The sequence below is a fragment of the Barbus barbus genome (genome assembly GCF_936440315.1).
Source record: "Barbus barbus genome assembly, chromosome: 31".
Lineage (NCBI taxonomy): Eukaryota > Metazoa > Chordata > Actinopteri > Cypriniformes > Cyprinidae > Barbus > Barbus barbus.
The window spans coordinates 28,517,340-28,543,906 of NC_136759.1; the positions used below are offsets into that span (position 1 = coordinate 28,517,340).

The following is a 26,567-nucleotide window of genomic DNA, read 5'->3' on the forward strand; positions in this document are numbered from 1 at the left end:
TTGAGAAGCGGTTCTTCTGCTACAGGTAACAACTCTTTCAGTAGTTTAGTGAGTACAGGATCTAATAAACATGTTGTTGGTTTAGATGCACTGATAAGTTTATTTAGCTCTTCCTGTCCTATAGTTGTAAAGCACTGCAGTTTTTCTTTGGGTGCGATGAATGAAGCTGAAATACTAGACGCAGTAGAATCTACATTTGTTATTGTATTTCTGATGTTATCTATTTTATCAGTAAAGAAATTCATAAAGTCATGACTATTAAACTGTGAGGGAATATTTAGATCGGGTGGCGTCTGTTTATTTGTTAATCTAGCCACTGTGCTAAATAAGAACCTTGGATTGTTTTGGTTATTATCTATGATTTTGCGCAGACGAAGGAGATTAACAGGGTGAATATACAGGTGAGCAATCCACAGGAGAAGAACAGGAGCGAATTGGATGACTGACATGAAAGGTAGTAAGTGGGGTTGACTTTGAGAGTCCAGGATCTTGTGGACTGCACAGACCAGCCTATCATCCAGGAGCAGAAGCAGAGGAGGATCATCTCCTGAATCTTCCATTCCATCTGCCTGTTAAATTGAAGATGATAGCCGGAGGAGGGACTAATGGGCACACCTAGGACAAAGAACAAGGAACTTCAGACCCTGGAGATGAACCGAACCGGATGTAATATGGACGGTCACCTATATTCCACCTATACGGACTTTATGGGCCAGTTTTACTAAACAGGACAAATTAGTGTAGGAGCACAATTCAAAAATACCACCAATGGGCGTGGACATTTCTGCGAGTGATTTACTAACAATGCGCAAATTAAAGAACACAGATGCAACATCTTATTTGCATATCGACCAACGCAATATACCAAGCGTAGCACAAATTAACGCAGTTGCAAATAGAGAATAAATAAATAAAGAAGCCACAGTATGTTGAAAAGAACCGGAGGCCAAAAAATGAAGGTTTGCTAGAAGTTTTGATAGAGCTGGTATTGCGTGACCCCTAGTTGAGGGTTCCAAGATGTCTTTTATTTCCTGAAGCAAATTAAAAATAACATGGCTTGGTAAACGATATGTTCAGATAATGTGTTCTTCTGGCATTACAAAAAATTAATACGTGTGTAAAAATCCCCTCCTTTCTACCCTTCTCTCTGTTCTCTGCGATGGCTCCTCTAGCAACAATAATTGCAATCATTTAAAGCGCAAAATTGTTTAAGACATGTTTTTTTTGGGCGTTAAATAATGGCGCAAATACCAGTAATTTAATGAGCGCAAACAGTAGTAAATCTCTTTGCGTGATTCATTTGAATATTCTCCTCCCATAACATTTGCGTCTGAAAAGGAAACTCCTACAAATGCACATTCAATAAGGTCAGGCGCAAAAATAACTGTCCACACCTTTTCAGCGCTAATTCGTCACTGCGCGTCTTTAGTAAAACTTGACAGTACTATTTTAACGCCAAATAGGGCGTTTTGCGCTGATGCAAGCTGTTAGTAAAACTGGCCCTAAGTGTTCAGGAGAATACAATTCCAGAAGATGTGATGGAATGACACTTCTGTGGTCTCTTCATTGGCACCAGATGACAGGCTTTGGAGAATGTCAGCCACAAAGAGGACACAGATGCCGGGAGGTCTGTGATAAACCCCACCCCTAGATGTGACCAACGACAGCGAGGGATGAGCAGAGGAAGGAGCTTACCAGCTGGAAGTTGGCAAAGTGATATGGAGACAGTGCAGTCGGGATAACCTTGGATGAAGCACTGAACTTCCTGAGCCATACAGGGACATCAGGGAAGACAGTTTAAAGGGATAGTTCACCCAAAAATTTTATTTTGATGTTTATCTGCTTACCCCATGGGCATCCAAGATGTAGGTGACTTTGTTTCTTCAGTAGAACACAAACAAAGATTTTTAACTCAAACTGTTGCAGTCTGTCAGTCATATAATGGCGGTCAATGGGACTCACGGATTTGAGAGGAAAAAAAAAAACATACACAGACAAAACCAAATTAAACCCTGCGGCTCGTGATGATACATTGAGGTCTAAAGACATGAAACGATCTGTCTGTGCAAGAAACTGAACAGCATTTATATAGTTTTTTACCTCTGATCCACCGCATGGTCCAATTGTCCTAAACGCATTCACAACTGCCGCCGCGTGACGTCATCTTCTTCTTGCTTTACGGCGGATCGCAGACTTATAATCGCAGACTATGCCCAAATCCCAGCAGTTTTAAATCACACCAAAAAAATTTACACAGTTATACTGCATGCTGGCATGAATAATATTTGACTCAAACAAACAGAAATAAAAAAAAAAGGACTTCAATGAACTGGTGGAAGTTGTGCACAATGCATCACCTGCAACAAGGATCTTAATCTCGGGGCCACTGCCAACGTATGGAAGAGGTAATGAATACTTCAGCAGACTTTTTGCTTTAAACAGCTGGCTAGACTCATTTTGCAAGAAGACAAATTAGAGTTTTATTAATAACTGGGATTTCTTCTGGGAGAGAGCATGATTTTATCGTGCTGATGAAATACATCCAAGTAGGACTGGAGTACACTTCTTGTCGAGACATATTGTAACTGTATTGTATAATCTGGGACAAGTTTGTAGCATCACTGTAAGCAATAATATGTCCAATCTTCAGGGTTTGCATAACAGATTAATAACAAACAGATTAATAACATTGAGGTTGTTGTCTCCTCTAGGAACAATAACATTAGACGAAACAATTATAGGAGAAAATCGAATTTGGTATTTATAGCGAGAAATGATCTAAATATCACTCCACCTTGTTTGCAGAAGGACAATTAAAAATGGCACTTTTTAATGTAAGATCAATTGCTGGGAAATATTTTTCGTCCATGATATTTTATCTGAGAAAAAGTTCAATTTTATGTTCTTAACGGAAACCTGGCTTGATTAAAATGGGGCTATATCTCTTATTGAAGCATGCCCACCACCTTATACATTCTTGGGATAGCCGCTATATTTATGCAGACACTGGTTTGTAAAGAGATTGTTTTTGATGATTTTACTACTTTTGAGTATTTGGCAATAGAAATAATAGAAAGTAAATGTCTAGTTGTTATAGTATATCGACCTCCTAAGCAAAATCCTGGTTTTCTTCCTGATTTCTTTGAAATTTTAACTTTGTGTGTTACTAGCTACGATAAAATATTAATTGTGGGTGATTTCAATATTCATGTTGATAACAAAGATTATCATAAATCAGTGGAGTTTGAAAATAAATAAAAACACTGAATTACAAAAAATTTATAAAAATAAAGCAGTGGCGTTTGTAGAGGTATCACATTCCTTTAGTTTCATGCAACACGTAAATGGACCTACACATAATAAAGAGCATCCATTTCTGATCATTTTTTGATTGTAAAATTAATATTAAATTCCATCCTAGAGAAAAATTAATTAGAAGGCGGTTCTTTGATGCATCGACATCGGAGTCTTTTATTAATGAGATTCGACAAGTGCCTCTATTTTTGAGGAATGTGCCTAATGTAAACGATAAAGTTGATAGCTTTAATGCCTTATTAAAATCAACTCTTGATATAGTGGCTCCAGAAAAGATTAAAAAAAAAAAGGTTGTGTTGAAGATTATACCATGGAAAAATTATTGCATTTGTCAGCTTAAAAGGAAATGCCGAAAATCAGAACGTCTGTGGAGAAAAACTAAATTAATTGTTCATCATGAGATTTTACTTTCTAATATTTCTGAATACACAAAAACTGTACATTCTGAAAGACACATTTTCTATAAAAAAATTATTAATGGAAATAGCAATAATCCTAGAAAACTTCTCTACCATAGATTGTCTTTTAAATAATAAGCCTGCTAATTGTCTTGATCAGCCTTCTGTAATTATGTGTGAAGATTTTGCTACATTTTTTAATAACAAGATAACAGATTAGAACTGATATCGCTCATACTGATCAATCTTTTGTGGATGAATTGGGAAGTTATCCATACCACAAAATGGAAATGTTCAGAACAGTAAATAAAGAGAATCGTTTAGAAATTATTTATCCGTTACATTCCCCTTCTAGCTGTCTCGACTCTATGCCAACAGTATTTTTTAAAAAGGTTTCGCACACTTTGACTATGTCCTTGTCCTATGTCCCTTCACCTCGTTTTGTTTTGCTCGTTTTTTCTAGTTTTTATTTGTTCCTGTTTGTTCTGTCCGCCGGCTGTGGCTATCCCAAGCCCGCTGGCTGTTCGTCAGTCAAGTTCACGGGTTGCCGCTCTCCCAAGCCCACCTTTCGCAGGAGATCGATGCCACCCTCTGCGGCTCTCCCAATCCTGCCGTTCGCGGGAGATCGCCGTTGCCGTCCGCAGCTCTCCCAAGCCCGCTGTTCTTGGCTCACCCAAGCCCGCCTGCAGGTGTTGTGGCAAGCCCGCTGCTGACTCAAACCCGCCGGCCTCCCGCTGACTCAAGCCCGCTGGCCGCCGCCATGGATCCAGTTCCCTAATCATGGCCAGGAGTGCCATTCCCAGGTCCCGTGGATCCAGTCCACACGTCACGGCTAGGAGTGCCGTTTTTAAGTCTTGTTGTGCCCACAAGAACAGTTTTAATCAACCTTGTCATGTCAGTCTTGTTTTGTCCACAGAGACTCGTCGAGGCCCCTCCTGTCGTGGAAGTGGAGGTGGTTGCTGAGGGACCCTGTGAGGGCTCCTGACTGCTTGTCATGCCCACAAGAAGCCTCAGCTTCCAAGCTAGCCCAGGAGGGCTTCCTGTTCTCGTGGGCTGTCTTGTTCCTGCTTGTCTAGACCACCTGCCATGGCCTCCTGAGCTCCCTGCACCGCCATGGCCTCCTGAGCCCCTTGCTCTGCCATGGCCTTCGGAGCTCCCTGCACCACCATGGCCTCCAGAGCTCCCAGCTCTGCCATGGCCTCCGTTCTGTCTGTTCCGCTCTGGAGGTCCCCGTCCTGTGATCCTGTTCATGTCTGTCCTGAGGGACCCCCCCCCCCCCTCCCCTGTGGAACTGTTAAGGCGCGGGACACGCCTTCCAGGAGGGCGGAAGTCAGTCCCTCTGTCGTGTGTGTCATGTATTCCCGCCTCATGTTTCATATTTGGTTTGTTTCCTGTCCTTGTTTAGTGTGATTATTAGTTAATTCTGTCATTAGCCTGTGTATTTAAGTCCCTGCCTGTTCAGTTTTGTGTCAGCTGGTCTACTTGTTACTCCCTGGTGTTCCTGTCTGTGTCAGCCTTGCCTTGTCTTGCCCTGCCTTGTTTGGAGTCATTAAATACTATTATTTGAGTTTACCTCCTCGTCTGTGTGTTCCTGTATCCTCCTGGTGTGTGTACCATGACAGTTCCATCGTTGGGCCAGTTTTGTTTTCGTTATATATGCTTCCTTTGGGTAGCATAATTCAGAAATACTACATGAATTACCATCTTTATGCTGATGACATACAAATAAATATTTCAGTTGAGCCCAGAGACACTGTTGTAATAGAAAGATTGTCTAACTGTCTGTCCAGCACTGTAAAATGGATGAATGCAATTTTGGAATTGGGTTCCTTAGCTTTACAATCTAAGACAGAGGTAAAGAACCTGGGTGTCATTTTGGACTGTGATTTGAGTTTTAAGTCTCATATTAATCAAGTTACAAAAACATGTTTCTATCATTTGAGAAATATTGCCAGGATTCATCCTTTTTTATATTTTAACGATGGTAAGAAACTAATTTATTCCTTTATCTTCTCTCGACTTGATTACAGTAATGCTGTGTATTGTTATAGTGTTAGTTAATTAAATATAAGTTCAGTTACAGTTATTTCATATATTCTAATAATGAGTTCTGTATTGTCCAATTAGATGCTGTTACGTCATTACACGGGGACTAGTTCACTAGTTGTTTATGTTTAGCGTCAGTATGCTCGCAGGTTCCGGTGTGGATGGTTGTAGTCAAACCCATCAGCACTGTGCAAGAGCTGTTGTAAAGTAATGCTTTACTAAGTAAAGTTCGTGCAACGGATTATCTTTGTTGTGTGCTTCTGTTCACGCCTCCACGAACATTGATGAACAAACGTTACAGACGAGAGCACAACAGTATACTGGTTTACCCAAGGGTTCTATAGTTAAGCTGCAATTGATACAAAATGCAGCAGCTAGAGTATTAATGAAATTGAAGAAACGAGAACATATTACACCAGTTTTAATTGAATTACATTGGTTACCAGTGCACCAAAGGATTGATTTAAAGATTCTTATATTCGTTTATAAAGCATTGCATGACCTGACACCTTCTTACATTTCTGATTGTAACATTCTTAATCGAATGTTACGATCCTCTAGTGCTGGACTTTTAGCATATTACACGTCTTTGGATGAGACGTTAAACCGAGGTCCTGACTCTCTGTGGTCATTAAAAATCCCAGGATGTCTTTCGAAAAAGAGTAGGGGTGTTACCCCGGCATCCTGGCCAAATTTGCCCATTGGCCTCTGACCATCATGGCCTCCTAATCATCCCCATACACTGATTGGCTTTATCACTCTGTCTCCTCTCCACCAGTAAGCTGGCGTTTGGTGGGCGTTCTGGCGCAATATGGCTGCCGTCGCATCATCCAGGTGGATGCTGCACACTGGAGGTGGTTGAGGAGATTCCCCCTAGTATGTAAAGTGCTTTGAGTGAATTGAAAAGCGCTATATAAAATGTAACAAATTAATTAAATCTCAAGTGATCTGGTGGTACCTCTTTTAGTCACTCTGCTCCAAAAATTAGGAACTGTCTTCCAAATGAAGTGAGAGAGTCCACTAGTATTCATATCTTTAAAAAGCGTTGTCACACGAGTGTTCCCGTTGTCTTCCTGTTTTGTCCTTATTTGGTAGTTCCTTTGGTACAGTTAGTTTGGTAGGGCCCGAGCCAGAACCAGCCCGTTGTCAGTCCCGCCGACTGCTCGTCAGTCAAGTCAGCCGACCGTTATGAAATCAAGTCTGTCAGCCGCCGCTCACTCAAGTCCGCCGTCGTTCGCGGCTCACCCATGCCCTCCGTCTGTGGTGAAGTTAAGGCCACCGTTCGCGGCTCACTCAAGCCCGCCGCCGTTTGCGGGGAAGTAATCCTTGACCGTCACTCCCTGCCTGTGTACTGTGTTACCCTGTTCGATATTAAAAACTTCTCCTGCTCCTTGCGCTACGTGACAAACGTGTTAAGACATACCTTTTTAAAATTGCTTATGAGCATAATAGTGTGTGAAATGTGTGTATTTTCTATTGTTTTATATGACTTCTTTTTAATGTATTTCCTTATATTTGCTTAGAATTTTTTTATTATCTTATGTTGATGCTGTTTTTAATATTTGTTTTATGCTTGTGAAGCACTTTGAGTTGCATTTTATGTATGAAAACTGCTATACAAATAAATTATTATTATTATTATTATAAGTGCATTACTGCCACCTATCTCTCAAATGGACCATTGACACTCTACCTACAATCTCAATTAGGAGTGTCAATGGTCCATTTGAGATCTTCCGAAACGTCCGATTTGCTAGTTAAACGTGTGTATGTTAATGCATTCCAATCATTCGTAAATAGGACACTTGTGCACGCTCATTTACAATTAGCATAATCCCCGCCTATGAATTACAGCTACGCAAATTGCGTTTCCAGGAACGCAGTGAAATATTCTGGTCTACTTTCTCAGGTTTGGCTCCAATAAGTTGTGTCCAACAAAGAGTTTTTAGCCAGCTGAAAAAAATGTCAGGCGTTCTTCTTAAAACGACCAGCTGGTGGCACTCGAGAATGCTTTGGTGGCACAGCATTTTTCCAGATGATTTGGAATATCCACGGCTGCAACATATTACTAGTATCTTATTCATATCAGGACCACTATAGTCAATGACAGACACTTAGCATACAGTTTGGTTTGGCGGTATGGATCTGTTCTGGGCAAAAACTCCCTGCCCATCCATGCAGCCTGTCATGAATGAGCAGGGAGAGTAGCAATAATAACCTCCCAAGGGTTAACAGAACAGAACCAAGCAGATATCATTAATGTACTTAATTACATTTAGTGTAAAACATTCAAGATTACGGAATCTAATTCAACAGGAATGTCAGAAGCCAAGTCCTGACAGTGGCAAAAGGAGGATTTGGGGATGGAGGAGGGTAATTTGCTCACTGAATAATACTGAATAGTGCTTATATAGGAATGCTGCAATAGGTGTCATATCCCTATAGGTAGATGTGGTCAGCTGATGCAAGCTTGACTCACGTGGCCTGCCAGAACTAATGCTACGCTTAATTTTTAAGAATTATACTAAATACAAAAAAGCAGTAACCAGAAATATTGACTTCTCTATTGTTTTTGTCACGGTGCACACACGAGGAGGATACAGGAACACGCAGATGAGGAGTAAACTCAAATAACAGTCTTTAATAAATCCAAACAAGGCAGGGCAAGACAAGGCAAGGCAAGGTAGACACTGACAGGAACACCGAGGAGTAACGAGTAGACCAGATGAAATTAAACTGAATGGACAGGACTATAAATACACAGGATAATCATAGATAATGAGTCAAACACAGCTGGACAAGAATTAACTAATAATCACACTAGACGAGGAGAGGAAACACAGGACGGGGACCTCCAGAGCAGAACAGATAGAATGGAGGCCATGGCGGAGCTGGGAGCTCGGGAGGCCATGGCAGGTGGTTTTCGTGGCCGTGGCCTCATCCCGGCCATTCCTACTGGAACACTTCTACCCCCCCCAAACAATTTCCATGGGGCAGCTAGGGGGTATCAGGAGCCCTCCGGGGCTAGACAGACAGGACAGGACATGACAGGACAGCCCACACAGGGCTAAACACACAGGACAGCCCACAGGAACAGGAAGCCCTCCTGGGCTAGCTTGGAAGCTGAGGCTTCTTCTGGGCATGACAAGGAGTCAGGGGCCCTCACAGGGTCCCTCAGCAACCGCTTCCACTTCAACGACAAGGAGGCAGCCCCAGACGAGTCTCCATGGACAAGACATGACAAGGTTAAAACTGTTCCTGTGGGCACAACAAGTTAAAAACCCATGACTTCGGGGACATGGCACGGCACTCCTGGCCGTAATGTGGACTTGAGTCAGCCTGTGGGGTCAGGGCTAGGGTGAGCCGTGGACGGCGGTGTCGATCTCCCGCAAACGGCGGGTTGGCTTTCCCCGCGGACGGCGGCGTGACTTGAGGGAGCCGCGGACGGCAGGTTAGCTTTCCCCGCGGATGGCGGCTGACATGACTTCTGAGCCGCGGACGGCTGCATCGATCTCCCGTGAACGGTGGGCTTGCGGGCAGCGGACTCGCAACACTTGCGGTGATCCCGCCGAACTCCCACGCTTTGAAGTCGCGGGCTATGGCAAGGAAGGACGAGCGGCGACTTCCATGCCGCAGGACAGACAAACAGGAACAAACAAAAGACTTTAAAAAAACGAACAAAGCAAAACGCCGCTTACTGTTAATGACACACGACAAAGGACTGACAATTGTAGGTAGTCGTAGTAGAAGGAGGATGGTTGGTCGGTATTTCTCCCGCCCCTCCTCTACTGATTGGATGATTGATTGATTTTTTGGATGGCTGGGTAAATAGTGACAGTGACGGTTTTTATGAACGATTTACACAAAAATTTGTTCTGCTCATGTTTCATGAATGAGGGCCAGAATGTGTGTATGGGATTTAGAATCTTGATCAAAACATAGATGAGGTCCATTGCTTTCATCAACACCCCCAAAGCTTCACAGTCCTAAAACACTTCCTGGATTGACAGTCACTTGTTTCTGCTTCTTTGCTGTGTTTTGATTCAGACGTTCAGTACTCTTTTGGAAGATGTGTAATAGCGCCTCCTACCATATAATAACAAAAACACTGAAAGCTGGAAAATTCTGTCAATGGTGGGTAAAGGGTTACACAAAGGATGAACAAAAACACATGTAACGACATTGCATTGCAATGCTATTAGTTCTAAATATGTCCCAGACCACAGTGAAACTTTGCCTTCTTGCCTGCCTTCCCTCTCCTCTAACACATGATCATTGTGGAACTACATCAAAACAAAGGATTCAAATTTCTCTTTCTTTTTTAAGATTTATTTTTGGCATTTTTGCTTTATGATGGGACAGTATAGAGCAGACAGGAAGCGAAGTGGGAGAGAGATCAGGAAAGGTCCACGAACTGGGATTCGAACTTGGGATGCCCATAGCACAACAACGCTATACGGATTCATATTTCACTGCATTGTGTTTAAGGCCACTGTTTGCCAGTGGCTAAACTGCAAATGAGTCTCTGGTAGAAGTGTTTTGTTCCAGTGTGTCAGATCACTAAAAATGCATGTTAGGTGGAAACAGCTCTTCATTCACTCACCAATGCAAGTTTATTTCAAATATGTATTTATTGAATAAACATAAATCAAGCTTTTACAATAAAAATTCATTATTGTTACAAAATCTTCATGAAATTATATAAATAACAGCTGAACTAGACGTGATGCCTGTTAATAGACTGATGTGCATTTTTCAGAGGCTAAGATATGAATTCATATGCCTGCCATAACTTCTTATCTTTGAGAGTTAACCACAGTGTACAGTTAGTGTTGAGGAGTCAGAGATCAGTGCTCATTCAGTTGGAATCCAGGCCTCGGTTTACCTGAATTACATTACAGGTGTGTGTTTTTATCGGCGAATGGACACACTGCTTCTGACGGATGAGTTGGCTGCTTTTTCCCGCTCCATAGCAAACTCCATTTCAATTTTATCCTGGATTTTCTCCCAGTCCACTTCCACCTGATCATAAGCAGGAGAGACAGAAACATTAATAAATTGTCAAATAAATCAGACACAATAAAAGCCCTATACAGAGAAGACTGGTTTACTGTGAGGACAGACAAACTCTGTGGCTTCAATCCCATCAACTACTGACATTTGAACAGTGCTACAGATCCATGAGATGAACATGTCTTACTCCCTCAGAATATTGCAGGAATCTCTTGTTGGTTTCCTGCTTTCCAAAGTCCTGCAGGAACTTCTGTCTGTGAGCCAGCACTGTGTCCACATGAGTTTTGTACTTCACCGCCAACTCCAGAGCCCTGTGGAGAGACAGGCGTGAGCAGCAGGCACACAGGTGCATGTGGAGTGGACAGTGTCAGTGACGGCTCGCACCTGTCCCAGTTGTAGAGGTTGATGTGCATCTGGATGGCGTGGTAATTGAGGTTGGCCTGCAGTAGAGTGGCCTCGGCCTCCTGTACGTGTCCGCTGAAGAGCAGGATGTGAGCGAGACATGAGTCTCTCGATGGCAGGTCCTTTATGAAGTTGATGTACTGCACCTTGTCAATCTACCAGAGACAAAGACGAGTGTTAAAGAGACGGAGAGGAGACTGTGATGTGAGATATTCTCTCGGCAGATTCACCTTTCCTATAGCTGCATACGCCACTTCTGCTGTGCTCAGCTCCCTATTGGCCATCGCCAGACCGGCCAGACACGACCAGAGCGTCTGATCCTGTAAGAGAGTACGCTCTTCTGTGACATTTCATAATGTAATTAATAAAGTGCTGATGAACGGTCATTGCACTGCATGCAGCTATTGGACAAAGTGCTTCTCAGTCATTACCCTCATCATCCCTCAGGTCTGTGGTTTTGATGTCCTTAAGAATATATATTTGTGGTATAAGTACCAAAAACCATCTCAATATATTTTTACAGCTCTTCTCTCAGGAGCTCTGTTAAGAACAGGTCGATTTTGGTCTGTCTAATTAATATTCATGAGCAACTCTTATGATTGGCCTGTTGTTTTCTGAGTGACGCACGGCCAGGCCAACCACAGGTAACTAGGGTCATGTAGGGCCAACATCATAATTTACGTCACAACGCTAGCTGGAAGCAAAACAAAGGGAAAACTGGAGATGGCCAATTCCAACCAGCGCAGATTCGGCTACATAAGGAGCTTAAAATATCATCTTGTTGTGATGTTGGGTGCCAGAATCGACATAATACAGCCTCAAATTAGAAATCTGATCGCATACCTGCTGCCACTGCCAGACACTGCCGCATCTGAAGATTTCTTGCACCTCATGACTAAGTTATGTCATGTATTAAATACATTAATGTCTGTGTGCATGTGTGTAAAACAACAAACTGACGATTTATATATAATCATTTGTAATTTTTTATACATTGTTGTGATTAATTGAGGCTGGAATAAATAGTTGACTGCTGAAATTGAAATGTTTTATACCTTCATCGTGATCCACTCATAGTAACAATCCTGTCAGATCGTCCATCCTTTGAGTGAGAGTGTAACGTTACAGGTCGGACGATCTGGTTTCATCCGTTAACGTTAACCTTTTCGACATGTTTCCGTGTTGTTGTTGCTCAGCAATGGCATGGATGCGATGTTGTCTGGGGGGTTTGGCAAAAGGACGGTGGGCGGTGCTCGGGGTGGTGACTGAAGGCGGTGACGGAGTAGTTCGGACGTCACAACTCCTCGTGAAAAAACACAGCTACTTTATGCAGGCTGTGTGCACTTTACTGTGGATTGACTGTTTTGAAACTTCTATGGTAGTTACATAGCCCCTAGACCTCAGTTATCATGAAAAAAGCCAGGAAATTTCAGTTTTGACAATATGGGACCTTTAACAGGTAACACGGTGCATGCATATACTAGCCGTTACAGTAATATAGTGTAAAAACTCAGTTCAAACGAAAAGCGACCTTTGCCATTGATTTATTGAGCCGGTTTCTCTGTCAATAATGAATGAATGAATGAATGAATAAGTAAGAAAAATACATAAAGATATAAACATCAATAAATTAAAATAATACAAAGGTTTAAAAAAATGGCCTGATAGCATGAAAATGACTTCAAATGTTGAGTAATATTAAATGTAGAATTTCCAAGTAATATCAAAATAATGATGTGAAATAAAATAAAAACCTTTCATAAACTTGTATATAACCTTTTTTATCTGTAAATTCACATAGTTATAAAGAGAAAACTCCCTGTTTCCACAAATCAGTTTCTCTTCAGTTTGATAATCCACCCCAGAGTTTCAGTACCCAAGTTTCAGGACTGTCTGATGTTGCATTACAAAATAAAAGCCCTCTAAAATCTCATATTCTACCTGTTCTGTCTGTGATTTGGAAAAGCTCTGAAAAGGAGACTCCGTTTCCACAAACCATTTTCACTTCAGATTAGTAGCACACCACCCCAGAGTGTCACTCAGCCAATGCTGATACTGTCTGGTGTTGCGTTATATAATAAAAGCTATACAAATCTCATTTATGAGCCATTCTACAGAATTGGTTCAAAGAGTTGGAAACGTCTTGAAAAAATGTGTATGTATGCAAATTGTATAATAGGTACACATTTCTAGTAATTGTGCTGTTAATTCTCATATTGTATTTTCAGAAAATATTTGTCCTCTCCCCAAATTTGTCACTAACGAAACACAGTAATAATAATTTAATTAGAAGGGTTATATTGACCTATTAAGACTTTGCTTATACATCTAGATTGTAAATATGTATTTTTTGCTATTTTATTAAATTTTGTTTCAGAGGTGAATCAATAGCAATTACATTTTTAACAATATGTCAAGTGTAATTTATGATATTTGCTGTATTTGGAATCCAATTTTTCTTTGTAAAAGGCAAAACGTTAATCATACTGATTTCAAAGTTAAGGATTCATTAGTTTGAATATACATTGAATCAAAAACTATCATAACATCTTAGTTGATTATTCAGTATACTTTATTTTTGACAAAACAGCCCATGTTTCGGTAGTGACAGCACATTTTCGGTAGTGACAGTAATGCTTTGGTAGTAACCACATCAAATTACAGAATTTTAACTCGCATACTAAAACACTACTAAAACATACCAAAATATTATAAAACAAATCACAAAACTGTACTAAAATTGTGTTTATTTCCCCCAAATATGAGGATTATGTGTTCCCTTTCCACTGTTTTGGTAGTGACAGGTCTATGGGATAACACCCCAAAAAAACAAAGCTGTCACAACCAAATCTCCAGCAAATGTTTCGGTAGTGACTATACTAGATACTTCTGAACCTAGCTCAAGGATGCTAATCAGCACATGGTTGACTAACACAGTTCTGAACAGTAATACACATATACAAACTAAATGTTATGGAATAACTCCCAAACAATTATGCTTAATTGCAGAAAAAAGGTGTTTGGTAGTAACATTCCTTAAAGTTACACAGATTTTTCAGAGTTTTGAACACATTTACCTCAAAATGATGAGACCTGTCTACTCACACCTTGTAGCTATGAGAGAGGGGGGCACAGGGATAGTTTCTGATCATAAATGTATTGGTTTAGTTAAAATCAGCCAATGGATTAAAACATATACTGTTTCAGTAGTGACATGAAAAATGCGGGACACACTTTTTTTTTACATAAAGTTTCATAATTTACAAAGAAAATATAAAATGATTCTTTTTTTGAACTTTAATTTTTAAAAGAATCAAAAAGATACTTTTAAAAACAACAATGGAAAAAAATTAGTGCTGTCCAACGATTAATCGCGATTTATCGCATCCAAAATTAACGATTTTGTTTACATAATATATATGTGTGCACTGTGTTTATTTATTATGTATATATAAATAAACACACATACAGTATATATTTTGAAAATATTTACATGAATATACATTTATGTATTTATATTATTATATTTTATATATAAATATATTTAATATATTAACATAACATTTTTCTTAAATATATACATGCATGTGTTTGTATTTATATATACACATCATAAATATACAGTTATATATTATGTAAACAAAAACTTTAATTTTGGATGCGATTAATCATTTGACAGCACTAAAAAAAATACAAAAAAATATTTCAATATCATCTCAATTCAGATTGATAGTCCACCACCCCAGATGTTGAATTACAAAATTAATCCCCCCCCCCCAAAAAAAAACTTGTACATAACCCGTTTTTCCAAATGTTCAAATAGCTCTAAAAGAAAAGTCCTTATTTCCACAAATCAGTTTCACTTCAGTTTGATAGTCCACCACCCCAGAGTTTCAGTACCCAAGTTTCAGGATTGTCTGATGTTGCATTACAAAATAAAAGCCCTCCAAAATAAACAGAAACTGAAAAGGAGACTCCGTTTCCACAAACCATTTTCACTTCAGATTAGTAGCACACCACCCCAGAGTGTCACTCAGCCAATGCTGATACTGTCTGGTGTTGCATTATATAAATATATAACCAGTTTTGTCTTTGATTTTGGATAGCTCTAAAAAATAAAACTACCTGTTTCCACAGACTAATTTCAATTCAGATTCATAGTACAACACGCCAGGGTGTCACTCAGCCAATGTCTGGGTTGTCTGATGTCGAATTACAAAATTAAAGCCCCCCAAAAACTTGTATATTACCCATTTTTCCAAATGTTCAGATAGCTATAAAAGGAAAGTCCTTATTTCCACAAATCAGTTTCACTTCATCCACCACCCCAGAGTTTCAGTACCCCAATTACAGGACTGTCTGATGTTGCATTACAAAATAAAAGCCCTCCAAAAACTCATATCCTCCCTGTTCTGTCTGTGATTTGGAAAGCTCTGAAAAGGAAACTCCCTGTTTCCACAAACCATTTTCACTTCAGATTGATAGTCCACCACCCCAGAGTTTCAGTACCCCAATTTCAGGACTGTTTGATGTTGCATTACAAAATTAAAGCCCTCCAAAAAACCCAAAACTCAAGTGATACTATGAGAAGGTGTACTATCAATCTGAAGTGAAATTAGTCTGTGTAAACAAGGAGATACTCTCTTCTAGTTATCTGAATCATTAGACAGTCCTGACATTGTGTGAGTGATATTCTGAGGTGATGTACTATCAGTATAAAGTGAAAATGGTTTGTGGAAACGGAGTTTCCATTTTATACCAATATAAACGGTTATACAAAACAGCTTATGAGTTTTTGGAGGACTTCAATTTGTAATATTGCACCAGATAGTCCTGACATTGTGGGAGCAACACTGAGGAGGTGTACTGTTATCTGAAGTGAAACTGTTTTCTCTTTATAACTGTGTGAATTACAGATAAAAAAGGTTATATACAAGTTTATGAAAGGCTTTTATTTAGTTATTTCAAATCAGACTGAGTTTGGAACTGAGTTATGATCATTGAAATGAGTTTTTACACTATATTACCGTAACACCTAGTACATGCGCGCGCGTTTATACCGTTTGTGCGTTTTTCAAAGAGGCTGGCCTGACCGCAATTACGGTTCAGCACGCACTTGCACCGCGGTTCAACTTAAATCTGACAACACATCTGTAATATGGCTTGTTAAAATCAATAACAACACATTCGGCTAATGTATGTTTCTGTCAATAGATACACATTCTGGCTTCCCAATACATTACAACAACAGCGATGAACCAAAATAAATAAAACCCATCACTCTGTTCAATACGAGTGCCATATGCTGGAATATGACTGCCATTTATGCCATCATCACCAGCGTGTTGATAGGTGAGATCTGAACAACACGTGTTGCTATCTGTGTTTAAACTAATCTCATTTAAGCTTCGCCAGTTTAAACATTCAAGAGCCAGAAGATGTGAATGGAAGTTTGTGTGTGCGCTCATCCCAAGCGTGCAAACCCGTGTCTCAGAAAGCACACACATATTGAGTTCTCTTTCAAGTCTTGTGCTTGAATGGACAAATTCACACAAAAACTATGTCAACACACCCGTCTTGGTGAGTATGCTAGCAGACAAAGTCAGTTTAACGTACAGTATCAGTGTACTGGATCTGTGCCATTGTCTTAAAGTGACAGCACCTTCTTAATGTTGATCAACAAAAGACAAGGGAATCATTCACTGCTCTTGATTGAATAGCTTTTGTAACTTTAATAAGGATTAATCTTTAATTTATATAGTCAAATATGCAATGTTGTTTTACATTTGATTACTTTATTCAAATTCTGTACATAAAAACTAATGTTAGACCTAACATTAACTGAAACTGTGACTCTAAAACCGTGATACAAACCGAACCGTTACACCCCTAATATTCACATAGAAAAGAGCTATTTGAAATAGTTATAATATTTCACAATATTTACTGGTTTTTACTGTATTTTTAATTAAATAAATGCAGCCTTGGTGAGCAGAGGAGACTTCTTTCACAAACATCAGAAAATCTAGTAAACTGCTAGTGTACGTATCACAAATTAATGATGAACAGTGGTCTACATTAGATGAATAAATTCTGTTCATTTATATTGAGCAACTGAGCAAAATTATGATATCGTACCGTTTGAAATATAACATATATACACACAGGTATTTTTCCATTACCGGGCTACCGGGCATCCCTAATACAACCTGAACTGTTTCATGTTATTTTATGTTGTTTTTGTTTACTGTTTATTTAAAATAGAATTTCCTCCTTTTGATTTTATCTCTAAACAAACTTTGGATTTCAGCTTTAATGTTTAAATGTCTGGTGTTTTGTGTCTTCAGTGTATTTATTTGACTACAGGATCTGTTTTAGTTTTGAAATGTTCTTAGTTCATCTGGCTGTGTGTGATTTTTTGTCAGCTATAATAACCGTATTGAAGGGATTCACCTGTGCTGAGTTTTCTCTGTGTGTGTGATCCACTGACCGTGGCAAAGCGGCAGATGCGGAGTGCATCCTCCCAGCGGCCGCTGCCGGTGTACTCGTGCAGTAAGCTGGGGTACGGCGACACGGCGGTGCACACCAGAGACCCGTCCACCCGTCTGACCGTCACCTGAGTGCCCTCATAGCTCACCATCTGAGGAGGACGACTGAACTCACTGCAGGACACATGACCCAGCAAACGTCACCCGCAGGACATGTGCAGACTGCATGCCTCCGTTATTCTTATAGGTAGTCTAGTTAGCTGGTGTGAGTGTGCACCTGCTGTCTTTGGTGAAGATGGTTTTGGGCAGCAGGTCTTTGTCCACAAACACCACACTAGGGTAATACCACACTGTGAAGCGGCTGTCCTGGATTCCACACAGGATGTTAGCCGAGTTGTTCCAGGCCATAGTGTCAACCATTGAGCCTGAGGATGAATCACACAGATCAGTTCAGATGAACCAGGCTTTAATACAGACGCCTGACTGAACTGTGCTCTTACCGATCTTGTGGATGCTGTGCGCTCGGCCCAGCGTTCTCACAGAGGTCAGGTAGAGGTCACGGTTCTTATCGATCAGTGCGATCCTTCTGTCATTAGACGAGCCACACTGATCCAGCGCGACGAACACCACCTCTATCTGAACAGAGACACAACATAACATCCCCAACCCTTTGACATCACTTTAACACACTAATTTGGTGCAATTCAATAACGTGTCTGGACCTGTCTGTCATCTTAAGATGATGATCATGAAGTAGGACGACTGACTGACTGCATGATGGAGTCTATTAATGCAGTTATATGAGCCTAATATTTAACATATGAGGGCAAAAAATCACCTTCTTATATCATATGATATAATTTAGTAATATCACACCAGCAAGAGTGCTGTTTCCACAATATCTACACCACAGCAAATGTGACATTGATTTTGTATAGTTCAGTAAACAATAAGAGTAACACTTTAGTATAGGGACTAAAGTGTTAACTAGTTGCTTACTAGCATGCCTATTATTAACATATTGGCTGTTTAGTACTTATAAAGCACATATTCTGCATGACCATATTCATCATCCCTAATCCTACCCAATACCTAAACTTAAAGGAGACCTATTATGCCCCTTTTTTACGAGATTTAATATGCCTCAGGTGTCCCTAGAATGTGTCTGTGAGGTTTCAGCTCAAAATACCCCACAGATCATTTATTATATGATTTAGAAAATGCCTTTTTTGAGTGGAAGCAGAAACAGGCTGTTTTCGTGCATGTCTCTTTAAATGCAAATTAGCTGTTGCTCTCCGCCCCCTTTTCCAGAATAGCAGCTCGTATAAAAGCAGCTCCCCTTTTACAGCTCATATATCAGATACTCAGCCAAAAAAAACAACTGGTTTTGATTATCATGTATATCGCGCCGAAATCATGCGTTTTAAAGCCATATCAGTTTAAACTGGAAGTGAAATACACACAAGTTTATGTTAAAAACACACGAGTTACAAAATCAGTCGGTTATGTCTGTGAAGGTAAACAGCTGGGAAAGAAATCGAATGTGTATATTAGATCTGTGTGGCAGCAGCATAACATACAGTAAATAAATCAGTAAATCCTCTGCTCTCTTGTCTCCTCTGAGGCTGGGACTCTAAACAGTGTTCAGTGCTCGTCAATGCAGACAAAGACAGAACAGTTAGCATGCTTTGCTCTAACTTTCACCCTGGGGTTAGAGCTGCTACACCGTTGTGGGTGGAAACGTGCAGATTAAGGGCTGGTAGTATTATGATAAGATCCCCTTTCTAGGTCACAGGGGAGCGAAATCTGACATGCTCTTTTTTTTCACAAGCTTGCAGAGAAAGGCTTACCAAAAAAAACCACACATATATATATATACTGGAATGGTAGATGCACCGGGGACCCGATTATAGTACTTAAACACAGAACTATTAATAAGCAGCAAATTAGGAGTTTATTGAGGCAAAAGTCATAGTTAATGATTTGGTAATAGTGAGAAATGGACCTTAAAATCAAGTGTGACCACAGTAAATTAATATTTTGTTATATTTTAGAAACAATATTGATTGTTTTTGTTCACAATCGAAAATAATTCTGATCAAAGCCACAGCAGAACTGTTGAGCGTCTCTGATCAACACACAGCGGTGATTTATTATTGAATTACTCCAGCGGTTGAATGAATCAAGTGAGTCAGTGATTCAGTGACTCATTCATAAAGACAGTGGCTGCATCCGAAATGGCATACTCTCTCATGTAGGTACTTTTTAGAATAAGTAATTACTTCACAACCACAAAAAGAGTATGTTCTGTATAGTATGAATGTAATCTGGGATAGTATAGTATGCACAGAATCATGCTGGAAGTAGTAGGTCTGTATACTTTTTGCCTACTCTTTTATGACTACTGTGAAATCGGACATATTTCTTTTGTCACATACAGTTTTTTGCCTACTATATAGTAGCGATGTGATTTCAGATGCAGACACTCACTTGCTACATTTCTGAATTAATTAGCTGTAAGAACAAACTGGTTGAATGGGTGATACAATGACTCACTCATAAAGACAATGACTTACTGCCACCTGGAGCACTGGATCAGCGTTCTCGTCACGCTCCCTGTCAACTCTGACCTGGTTTCTAGCCAGGATCCGAAGTTGCAATGATCCAACCAGCAGACTGAATTCTAGCATTGAATCCCAGTCACGTGCCACAGCCATCAGCAGATCCCTTTCAAGCCATTGGACCGGCACTTAGAGTTCTACAACTTAATGTCGAGGGTCTGTCTGCAGCCAAACGAACACTAATCAGCACCATAGCCCACTGTCATAGCGCTGATGTCATCTGTCTGCAGGAGACACATGTAGCAGACCAGTCAGCGGGGCGCTACACCATCGCAGGATTTTAACTTATCTCGTCAACACCAGATGCCAGATTCGGCCGTGCAACATATGCCCGCTGTGATGTCGCTGATGCCCAGTCTCCTCATCACACTTCTGTGACATCGTTCAGGTTGGAGGATTCAGAGTTGCCAATGTTTATAAACCTCCCAGTCAGCACTGGGACCAACGTGTGCTTCCAGCTCTTGTGCATCCCACAGCATACGTGGGCGACTTCAATAACCATCACCCTGAGTGGGGCTGCTCAGAACCTGACGAGGATGGAGAGGCTTTGGTGGAATGGGCATCCAACAGTGATCTCACTCTGACCCATGATGCTAAGCAACGTGGTACATTCTATTCGGCAAGATGGCAAAAGGACTACTCACCGGACTTGTGTTGGGCAACATTGATCGGTGACCACCCCCAGCCAGCTAGCCAGACGGTGTTGGGAGACTTCCCTCATAGTCAGCACAGACCATTGCTTATCCACATAGGACTCCAACTGCCGATTATCTACGGCTCATCCAAGAAGCGCTGGAACTTCCGTAAAGCCAAATGGGACTTGTTCAGTAGCAAGCTGGAGAGAAGTGTTGTAACCATTCCTTCTCGCTGCATCCCAATCGAGGAGGCTTACCAACGCTTCCAAGGAGCAATTTTCAGTGCTGCTACTACTGCCATTCCACGTGGCTGTAGGCCAGTCTACACACCGTGCTTGGATGTCGAATGCCAAGCTCTCCTTGAGGAGTACGAAGGGTCTGGAAACCTCGACATTGCTGACCACCTAATTGAATCCCTCGATGCTGCTAGACGAAGCCGATGGGAATAATCAGTGGAAAAACTCAACTTCACCCACTCCAGTCGGAAGAGTTGGAGCCTGATTCATCGATTGGGTGCCTCCCAACGATCACCAGGACAGTCCAGACCAGCTGTCCAAACGCTGCTGCCAAACGCTCCACTGTTGAAATTGCACTGACAAAAAGTGTGCAACGAGTGGCGGCAGTATTGTCGCTTAAAGACAGTCAGACTGGAGGGGGATTGCCCCGAGGAATTCACAGAGTTAGAACTGGATGCGGTGATCCGTGAGTGAAGGATGGCGCTGCCGCAGTATATGATAACATCCTACCAGAATTTCTTAAACATCTTGGACCCAAGGCTAAAGCATGGCTTGCTTCGTTCTACACGCGGATAATTCGAGAAAAAAAGATGCCACGAGCCTGGCGTCAGGCAAAAGTCATCGCCATCCCGAAACCTGGCAAGGACTTAAATCTTGCAGCTAGCTACCGCCCAATATCTTTGTTATGTTTCAAGCTACTCGAACGCTTGATCCTTTTCTGAATCAGCCCAGTCTCGGAGAAAACCCTCATAGTTGAGCAGGCAGGGTTCAGACAAGGACGTAGCACTGGTGACCAAGTTCTTGCCCTGACAACATACATTGAAAACGGATTCCAGCAAAATCAGAAAACTGGGACCGTCTTCCTTGACCTAACCACGGCTTATGACACGGTCTGGCATGCTGGTCTCCTGTTGAAACTATCTAAAGTTTTACCACGTTGGGGAGTAGAGGCCATACGACTCTTCCTCCATGACAGACGTTTTCGAGTACACATGGCAGACAAAAATAGCTCTTGGAGAAAACAAGCAAACGGACTCCCGCAGGGGTCTGTCCTGTCTCCAAGTCTCTTCAACATCTATATTAATGATCTTCCAGCAACACAGTCCCGCAAATTCATCTACGCCGATGACATCTGCATTGGGACCCAACATCGGACATTTGACGAGGTCGAGAATGTACTGAACATGGACATGGATTCGATGGTGGACTTCCTCAGTAGGTGGCGATTCCAACCCAGTGCAACTAAGACTGTATCTAGTATTTTCCACCTCCACAATGCACAAGCCAAACGGGAGCTCAATATTTTCCTCAAGGGCCAGCGGATTGAACATGACCCAAATCCAATGTACCTCGGTGTTACCCTGGACCGATCATTAACATATCATGATCATCTGAAGAAGACAGCAGCCAAAGTCAGCTCTCAAAATAATCTACTCAGCACACTGGCCTGCACAAGTTGGGGTGCAAGGGCCCAGACACTCAAGACCACTGCACTTGCAATGTAAACGCTATGAAGAACGCTAAGAAGAAGAAGAAGACTGCCACCTACTAAAGCTTTTAGTTTCATATTTAGAGAATCATTTCATTTTTAAAATTATAATAAATAGATATTAAAACTAAATTAAAGCATATTGTCATAATTTATGCAATGTTGATTTTAAATATTTTATTTCAAAAGGAACTTTTTTGTACTGTTGTACTTTAAACAATCTTTTAGAGGTAATTCCTCAGTCTAAATTGATGTGTGGTTAATTTGCGATTAATTAATTGCCACATCATGTAATTAATTAGATTCAAAAAATGTTTCACTTGACAGCCTTACTTGTAACATTTAAAGCTAATAAAACTTCTCTAATTAAAATTTCAACAAAGTTAAACCTTTGTGTTATTTCTGGAGTTCAGCTCTGATCCAAACACCTGTGAGCTGCCATGATGTCTGCTGTCTACATAGGCAGCTTCCTTATAAAGCCAAGGTATAGTTTGGTTTAAACATGTACAGTATGCATACATCAGCACAGTGTGCACATACTGTACACCGGTAGCCAGATTAGTCCAACTGCATGTACTCTGCATGCTTTTTATACATGAATCAGTCAGTCCACAAGGTGGCAGCACTGGCCTGGACCGCTGATTCAGAGACAGAACAACTACTAACACCTGGAAACACAAGGACACTGGACAACGTGTGTGTGTGTGTGTTTACCTTGTGGATCAAAGGTTTGCCGTCACCAATGGCTTTTCCCGTCTGAGCCTCGAACAGAAAGACGACTGGAGGAGAGAAGGAAGACACAGTGACTGATCACATTACAACACCAGCACCAGAACATACGTGTCTAAATTCATGACTGTATAAAGGATGTTCGTGTAAAATCACTGCTCGAGGTGCAGTATACTATATTATATACTAAAAACAGCCTGAGTAAATGTTGCTGTGACAGCTAGTTTGGCTTGCTGACGGACACACACGTGTGTTAATGGTGATCCACACATGATGTAGACAGCACTGTAAGAGCTCTCGTGTGTAAGTGATTGTGAGGCAGCACCTCGTTCGTCACTCGTGTCTCGTATGGCGATGGTTTCGTTGCTCAGCGAGATGGACTGAGAGTTCAGGATGTCCATTCTCATGCCGGGACACTTGGGAGATGACACCAAACGGCCCTCATACGAGTACACAAACACCTCTGCTCCATCCACCAACAGAAAGTGCCTACACAGAAGAGCATACAGACAGTGTGTGTGTGTGTGTGTGTGTGTGTGTAAACATGTCCAACACATCATCATTCTCCAAAGTAACTCTGAATCAAGCTCCTCTTGATAGTGCATTTGAGCAGAAGTGATGCTGAGAACCGTGCCATTTAGTTCAAGTGCATTGTTACACTGGTCTAATCAAAATCACGTTTTTTTGTTTAAACTACTCTTTAATTTGGTTTGTCTAAAAGCAAATAACCATGGAAGAAAATGAAAATGAACTATGTTGTTTAAGTAGTATTTAAGCTTGAGAACACATGCTGGCTAGAGTTATTGACTGCACACATTACTGTGGGGTTTATACATTTTTCAGGGTTTTAAGCACATAATAAAAATATGATGCCTGATGAAGACATCACAATTAACATTAAGGGTTTTCAAAGTTGCCTTTATTCATACCAAGTAAACTATATTCAATATTTTTAGTTTTATCTTAAGTGAAAATACTATTTTCATATTATAGCAAATTTAGTTTTAACTAATAAAAATCGGAAAAAAAAACATTATATTGACCTACATTATCTTTATGTCTAAAGAAGTGATTTTAAGTATAGTATGGTATAGTATAGTACTTTGAATTTGAAAGAAAAGTTTTGTCTTTGGGAAATAAATATTTTTGTTATTAAATCAAAATTTAAGATTTGAACCAAACCATAATTATAATTTGAGAAAAAAAATATTCTTTCTTTTATTTTTTAGTTGGTCAGAACTATAGTTTTTGTGCATTAAAAGTGTATCTGTGCATTAAGTTATACCTTTATTCAAGCAACTGTATATAGTTTTGTGTATTTGTGTAACTTTGGTGCCCCCTAGAGTTAGGTGAGTGAAATGTACTGTAATAAATATATCACAGTGCTAATTGCTGACATTAAAGCAATCTGCCGAACTTACAAATGCAAAACAGAGACTTCAGAAACCATCCATCTTTTTAGAAGTCACTGTACCATCAGAATGATTTTGAAACTGATATTTCAAGGTAAAAACTTACATAGTTATATTACATCATTTTATGAGTTGATCACAACAGTCTCATGTGTGAAGCTCAAGCACTTTTCTCTGCGAACAGAGAAATATCTGCTAAATGCCTGATATACTGGTGTTTACCCACTGGTTCTTTTGTGTAAATCCATCAGCTGTTTTCAGTGGACTCTCTCACCTCTCGGCCTGCACGATGAGACTGACGGTTCCCTCCTTCAGGTCAAAGATCAGCGGAGTGTTCCAGTTCTTAGCACTGAAACAGCACAAGAGCGTGTCAGAGCGGGCAGGGATTGACTGACGTGAGACTGAACGACTGGAGGAAGAGGCACCTGTAGATGTAACACTGCAGAGAGGTGGTGACCACCAGATGACCGTGAGCCAGCGAGGCTTTGATGACCCGATCTCTGAACTCCAGAACATCCACTGCATCATTCAACACGTTTCTGACCTGAGAAACAAACACACCACCAGTAAACTACGGCATTACAGGGTGTGAGGCTTGAGTCACTGCCAAAGAAGATGTCCATGCACTCCTACATTTTTCAAGTTTAAAGCATGTGTGCTCCTTTGTTGTACTGTCATAATCACCAGTCATAATCACATGAAGAGCAGGGGAAATGTTAGGTTCAGCTGAATTTCACAAATCAGGCAAAGCTTACTTTTAACAAAAACATCTATAATTCATGAGCTAATGAAAAAGCATCAGCTGATGTACTGTGTGAGATGCTGTGGAGATGAATGTACTGTAGAAAGCACTGAGAGCAGTCCACACAGGTTTAGAACAGCACAAAGCATTTTATAAATGGTGTAGAGTAAAATGATGCCTTGTTATTGCGTTCAGCGCACATAATGCCATATTTAAGAGCTGCATTATGACAACTGAAAGCCAAAGCCTCATTCACTGTTCCCTAACTTAAACGTATACACTACATTTCATTACACCAGTGAGAATCTAATGAGAATTACTAAGAAAAATGGAAATGACCAAATAAACTTGTGAGTAAAAAGGTGCATTATGGTAATGAGAATGTGGGGGTTAAATGTGTTGAATAATGTCACACTTCAACATCTCGACTGTCCTGAAACAGGCTTCGTCTTCACCTCTGTCTTCAGATTGTGAAGTGCAATATGAGCCGGCCGTCACAGGAGGCTGTGTGTACCTGCATACTGCGTCTCTTTGTGAGTGTGATCTCAAAGTTCCTCCACTCCCAGCGCTGCTCTACGACGTGAGCGAACAAGACGTGTCCGTTTCCACAGGCTCCAGCCAGCTGAGTGCCGTCTGCAGACCAGGCCAGACTGAACAGACTTCCAGTGCTGGGCTTCTCCAGAGAGTACGACCACTGCACACACACACACACACACACACACACACACACATTTGTTTCTGTGACTTCTATTACTTTTATACTGACCAAACGATATTTTCTCTCCCCCAATTGAAAGGATATTAGATGGTAGTGTATGTGTGTGTGTGTATGTATGAGTGTGTGTGTGTGTGTTTTGGGGGGAGGGTCACTGACATATGCTGTGCTGTAATGACTCCCTGTGGATGTATGTGCTGAATCAGCCCATTACATCAGACACATTAAATATGCCTATCCTGACCCACTCACACACACACAGTCTCTCACATACAAACACACATCCACCTACACACACACACACACAGAAAGTGTTTACACATGCT

At 40.8% G+C, this 26,567-nt stretch overlaps 1 protein-coding gene across 1 annotated transcript in view; it reads right to left on the reverse strand.

Annotated features, from left to right (window-relative positions):
- Positions 1-10,366: 10,366 nt before the first annotated feature.
- Positions 10,367-26,567, reverse strand: part of LOC306851336 (intraflagellar transport protein 80 homolog) — a 36,270-nt gene continuing 20,069 nt past the window's right edge. The window contains exons 8-19 of the mRNA XM_079387497.1: positions 26,041-26,220; positions 25,210-25,328; positions 25,059-25,133; positions 23,698-23,861; positions 23,358-23,422; positions 18,163-18,298; positions 17,940-18,087; positions 17,665-17,836; positions 11,405-11,494; positions 11,157-11,329; positions 10,960-11,083; positions 10,367-10,781 (exon numbers count right to left, since the gene is read on the reverse strand). Coding sequence (XP_079243623.1) covers positions 10,671-10,781; positions 10,960-11,083; positions 11,157-11,329; positions 11,405-11,494; positions 17,665-17,836; positions 17,940-18,087; positions 18,163-18,298; positions 23,358-23,422; positions 23,698-23,861; positions 25,059-25,133; positions 25,210-25,328; positions 26,041-26,220 — 1,557 coding nt within the window. The 3' untranslated portion in view covers positions 10,367-10,670. The remainder of the gene's footprint in view (positions 10,782-10,959; positions 11,084-11,156; positions 11,330-11,404; positions 11,495-17,664; positions 17,837-17,939; positions 18,088-18,162; positions 18,299-23,357; positions 23,423-23,697; positions 23,862-25,058; positions 25,134-25,209; positions 25,329-26,040; positions 26,221-26,567) is intronic.